Source organism: Triticum urartu, chromosome 5, assembly GCF_003073215.2.
Source record: "Triticum urartu cultivar G1812 chromosome 5, Tu2.1, whole genome shotgun sequence".
In the NCBI taxonomy this organism is placed as follows: Eukaryota; Viridiplantae; Streptophyta; class Magnoliopsida; order Poales; family Poaceae; genus Triticum; species Triticum urartu.
Window position 1 is genome coordinate 348,072,411 of NC_053026.1, and position 5,468 is coordinate 348,077,878.

General features: G+C 43.4%; 1 protein-coding gene across 1 annotated transcript; it reads left to right on the forward strand.

The window, feature by feature from the left end:
• The first annotated feature begins 278 nt into the window (after positions 1–278).
• On the forward strand, positions 279–5,073 carry LOC125508951 (serine/threonine-protein kinase 16). The gene is made up of 6 exons (XM_048673770.1): positions 279–695; positions 1,585–1,727; positions 1,974–2,117; positions 2,612–2,797; positions 3,049–3,173; positions 4,595–5,073. Exons 1-6 carry the CDS (start codon positions 446–448, stop codon positions 4,821–4,823), a joined length of 1,077 nt encoding a protein of 358 aa, XP_048529727.1. The 5' UTR covers positions 279–445; the 3' UTR covers positions 4,824–5,073.
• Positions 5,074–5,468: the final 395 nt, after the last annotated feature.

The following is a 5,468-nucleotide window of genomic DNA, read 5'->3' on the forward strand; positions in this document are numbered from 1 at the left end:
CGAGCACGAATCATGAGTAAATTCGACGATTAAACAATCAACCGCAATCTATGAAATTTTCAGCGACATGAAACTTCAGCAAATCTGAAATGATAATCTGTTGGATCTTCGGTGTTGTTTGTCTCTTGGCTCTTCTTCTACGTTCGGAACCTTCCAATTTTACAGCTCTGCATCCGGGATCTGCCGCAGGGTGGCGCGACCCGCTGACCTCAACGGGTTAAAATAGTGGCAGCGGCCTACTTTTTAGGCGAGATCTGCTTGCGAAAGCGCCAACACCACCAGCCCAGCCCAGATCTACGACGTGCCACCGCCCCGGACGAGACATTTCCCCGTCACTCAAAACACGCGCGGGCGCCGCGTGTGCGACCGTAATAAGCCGGTCCTCCTCCTGCCCCGGACCGGAAGCGCTCGCTCGCTCGCTCGAGGGGGAGACGTCGCGTCCGCCATGGGGTGCTCCTTCTCCGGGCTCAACGCGCTGTACGACACCGTCGGCGGCGGCGGCGGCGACATCTGGGTCAACGACTACCGCTTCCGCGTCCTCCGCAGGCTCGGCGACGCCGGCCCCGCAGGCTCCTCCGTCTTCCTCGTCAAGGAGGTCGTCGCCGCCGCCGCGGTCTCCGACGGCACCGCCGGAGCGGGACCCGGCGCCGCAGGGCTCGCCAAGAAGAAGGGCGTCGACCCGTCACACATCTCAGGTCCGCACCTTGTCTAGCTCTCTTCACCCCCTGACTCAGATCTGAGGGTGTTGTCGGTTAGATCACGCATGCACTGGTTTGAATCCGGCGTGCGTGCGGCGAAATGCCTCTCTTTCTTCATTGACTGGGTCAATCCAGATGTGCCCTCCTCACCAACGGAGATCGGCACGGCAACTTTCTCATTTCTTTAAAATCCTGCTTCAGGTTATGGGTGTCTCCTCAATTATGTCAGCACTTGCGTAGTTTTTCGCTCCTACTTTACTGGATTGCTTCCCACATTGTGAGCTCGTCTATACACATTTTGTCCTCATCCAAAATTCCAAATCGACCAAACTATGCGGTGACAGATCTACCAAATGATCTTGATTCGGAGAGACAGTCATATCCGTGTCCTAGCTTAAGTTTCTGTGGTTACAATCATTTTCAATTGTTGATCCGTGTCTATTCTATTGGCATAATTTATGCCTTGTCGAATTTTGGAGAACCATATTGGAAAGTGCATTTTAAGACTAATTGCTGCAGCATGCTAAACTAACCACTCCATTAAATTTGGCTTAGGTCCAATATTGTCAACCTCTTGAGCATCCTGTGAGTTGCATATGGTCAACCAAATATCGCCCTTCAAAGCGAATCTATCAAACTGCTTTCTAAGATTTACGATATCCGTAGAAAACAGACTTAGTATATATTCTACTAAAGGGCCTAAGACGAATATCACGGCATTTCAGTGACATGATTACTTGATGAGTACTAATCTATTGATAACTTTTGACTCTTCATCTTTTAAGGATCATCATGCTCTGGCTGTTGTATTGTGTTTGGCTTTCCAGTTATTGTTTGTTGCACTTGTTTCTTTTTATCATCTCATTTTCCTCGATTTTCTTTTCAGCTGATGGGACATATGCTTTGAAGAAAGTTCTTATTCAGAGCGACCAACACTTGGAGCTAGTTCGGCAGGAGATCCGAGTGTCCTCTCAATTCAGCCATCCAAATTTACTTCCACTTCTTGAAAATGCCATTATTGCAGTCAAGGTAAGTTGGATACAAATAGATATCATGCCCGCATCCAAATCATGATAGTAGTATTATATCTTTCATCTTCCAGCTCAGTGATATTTACTTTAAAAAAATATTTGGTAGCTTATGTTGGGTAACAAAAAAAAACCAGATATGGTTGACTATCTGCTGATGGAGATTTAGCAGCTTTAATTGGTATCACAATACAATAATTTAACTATCTGTGCTGGTACCAATAGATCTGCACTTATATGTATGTAGGGTGTGCAAGATGGGTCGCAGAACCATGAGGCTTACTTGTTGTTCCCAGTTCACTTAGATGGAACCTTGCAGGATGTAACTAAATCCATGCAAGAAAAGAAGGAGTACCTTTCAACAATCACCATTCTCCAGATATTTCGCCAGGTAAATACTTATACTTACTGCTGTCTTGTGTACAATACAATATTGTATCCTTATTGGACAACTACAGTAGGGGTGCAATGGTAGTTGGACATACCATGTTGGAACAATTAGGCATGACCGTAATGACTCATAATCTTCTACTCTTATTTCCCTTTTTTTTCTGTCACTTTAGAGTTTAGACCAAATGTTTTTATTTATATCAAAATTGAGACCCAATTTTTTTATCTTGTTCTTGATCATGAATTGTATTTGTTTGATCTTCCTTATAATTTTTTATGTTCTCCATTAATTCAATATTCCTTTGTGATATTACTAAATTTAGTATATAGCGAAAGTGGACTGTACCATCACTAAGGTTGGTCTGTGATGTTAGCAAAATCGATTTACTTATGCTTGTAACAACTGTAAGTTATACTCTTTTACCCCCTTCTGCTGCTGGTAGCAACTTTCTGTGAGGATTAGCCTGTTAGTTATGTGATTTGTGTTGCCTACAGCTATGTGCAGGACTGAAGCATATGCACAGTTTTGAGCCACCATATGCTCACAATGGAGTTAAACCAGACAATGTCCTCATAACTCAGAGGAAGGAACAGCCTCATCTTGCTATCTTGATGGACTTTGAAAGTGCTCGCCCAGCAAGAAGAGCTATTAGATCACAAGCAGAAGCTTTGCAGCTGCAGGTACCTTTACACTTATAGATGGTAACTGAAATGGATAATATAGTTTATATTAACAGTTTGTTCAGCCAGTGCTGATTGTAAGGCAATCTAGTGTAATTGATAGAATGGTTGAACTTTTGTTCACATTTCTGTAGTTTGGCAACAAGTATGAGAAATCATTTGGGAGCTAATATGGATTATTTTATGATTTCTTTCTGTAAATATGATGAGTGCTGGACTTCTTACTTTCACTGGCAATTGATTTAATGTAGGAATGGGCTTCAGAGCACTGCTCTGCACATTTCCGGGCACCTGAATTATGGGAGTGCCCGCCCCATGCCGATATTGATGAGAGGACAGATGTATGGTCTTTGGGATGCACCCTTTATGCTATGATGTAAGTTCTCTCATGCAGAAACTTTATGATTGTCATATGGCCTCACCGTTTGATGTTAATTGTTTTGGGATTGATAGTTAGTACCCGTGCCTAAAACTACTCGCATCAAATTAAGGTTTACTTCATTTATGTTGTTTCCAATAGTTTTTAAGGGGTACTCCCTCCGTTCCAAAATAATTGAAGTTCTAGGTTTGTCCTAAGTCAAACTTGTTTAAGTCTAACATGACCAACTCTATAGAAAGATGCACTAAGATCTACAACACCAAAATACCAAATACACATAATATGAAAGCATATTTCATGAAGAATCTCATGAGACTAATTTGGTGTTCTACTAATCTATTTTTCTATAGAATTGGTCAAACTTACTAAACAAATTTGACTTAGAAATCCGGAACTTCAATTATTTTGGAACGGAGGTAGTAATTAAACAGCATCTTTGTTAAATACTGCTGTAGTTACGTAGAAATCCTGCCATGTGTTTGAAACCCTTTTTATATTGTATTTTGTCAAAATTTCCACAACCCGAAGTAGCCTATTTGACACAATTCTTCAAAAAATGGTAGCAACAGCGTAGACCTGTTCTATGCTAGTGAAAAGGCTTGTAGTTATAAATCTGACCTCTGTTTTCGAGTCGCTCGACTAGTCGCGACTAGTCGATGAGTCACACTGGCAGGGTCGACTCAGCCTAGCGACTCGACTCATGGTATGAGTCGAGCGACTTGAGCGACTAGTCACGACTAGTCACGACTCGTCGTGTTTTCTGGGTCGAACGACTCAATTTTTTTTCTCTAATCTTGCTTGCTGGAAACCTAGATCGAAGCAGTTCCCCCTCCCCCCTGACCCAACCCTTTCCTTGGCAACCGCCGCCGCCCATGGTTGCTGGCTTGCTGCTCCTCCCCTCCTCCCCTGGTTGCTGCTGCATATCTGCTCCGTCCCTCCTCTGGTTGCTGCTGCTGGTGGTCTGCTCCTCCCCTCCTTCCATGGTTGCTGCTGCTGCTGGTCTGCTCCTCCCCTGAGCTACCAAGCAGAAGCACTAGAGGTCTAGAGCAGATCAGAGCAAAAGGAAAAGAGATGATACAGGATAGTGCTTCTGTATGGTAATTTTATTGTACCTACTGCCTACTGCATAACTCACGTCGACTCGTCGCATGTCGACTCGTCGACCATGAGTCTAGACTAGTCACGACTAGTCTAGAGTCGCCGCCCCTGAGCGACTCATCGACTCAAAAACCTTGAATCTGACCATCCCTGCAGAATCCATTATTTAGGGCTTTTTTTTGTCTGGAACTGGATCAAGACAAATAGCTCATCATGGCGTACTGCCGTACTGCCATGGCATGTCATTGTATCTAGTACTTAGTTTATAGATTCTGTAGTGCAAGCTGCTGATCATCTGATCATGTTCTTATTTATTATAGGTATGGAAAGTCACCATTTGATTATGAGCTCGATGAATCTGCTGGCGAAAGCTTAGTAACAGTCATTAAAAGTGCACAGGTGAAGTGGCCTACTGAGACGGGTTCGTCCTATCCTGACACTCTCCGCCAGTTTGTAACCTGGATGCTGCAGCCACATCCTGCAGTTCGTCCCAATATTGACGATATTATCATCCACGTTGATAAACTCATTGCGAAGCACTCAACTTGATGAGTAAATGGAACTGCTTCAACAGAAAGAAGAAAAGGAATTCATATGTAAGTTTATAGAACATCTGCTTGATTCATTAAAAGTGACATGTTCCTTAATAGTCATTGTATGGAAGGAAAAAAGAGGATGTTTTCTGTAGCAGGCTTCACCGATTTAAGAACTGGCTGTTCCTGATGTCTGTAGATGTATGTATTTTTTGTGCCAAAGTGAGATTCAGGGGTCAATAAATGATATCATCATTCTCGTGGTTTCTCCTGATTCCGTAAATCTTGTTTGAGCTATAGACTTGTGCATGTTCTGTTGAGCAACCTACATATACTATTAAACAACTTTTTTTAAAAGGAGGCCATCGCCCGGATTTAAATTAATGAAGCCCTTACAATGACCGATACGAACACCACAACACACAACAACAACAGAAAACAAAGACGGCAAGATACATAGGTGTTGAGGACGAACAACAAAACCCACAAGAGTACAAGCAAGCATAAGGTGGGATAATGAAGCACCGCTTTAAGTCAACGAGGCCCTCAACCGCACTCAAGCCAACCGAAGCAAGGTACTGGTTGACATGAAGCAATGCCACTACCATCTCTTGGGCAACCGGCGATAGTGTCATCCAGCTGCATCGTCGAAAGGAGCCCA

What these genes read in the sequence shown, in the direction of transcription:
- LOC125508951 (XM_048673770.1), top strand. Translation starts at nt 446, where the DNA reads ATGGGGTGCTCCTTCTCCGGGCTCAACGCGCTGTACGACACCGTCGGC. An exon ending in CAGAAGCTTTGCAGCTGCAG is followed by an intron (nt 2,798 to 3,048) that starts GTACCTTTACAC and finishes GATTTAATGTAG; the next exon opens with GAATGGGCTTCAGAGCACTG. An exon ending in TGCACCCTTTATGCTATGAT is followed by an intron (nt 3,174 to 4,594) that starts GTAAGTTCTCTC and finishes TATTTATTATAG; the next exon opens with GTATGGAAAGTCACCATTTG.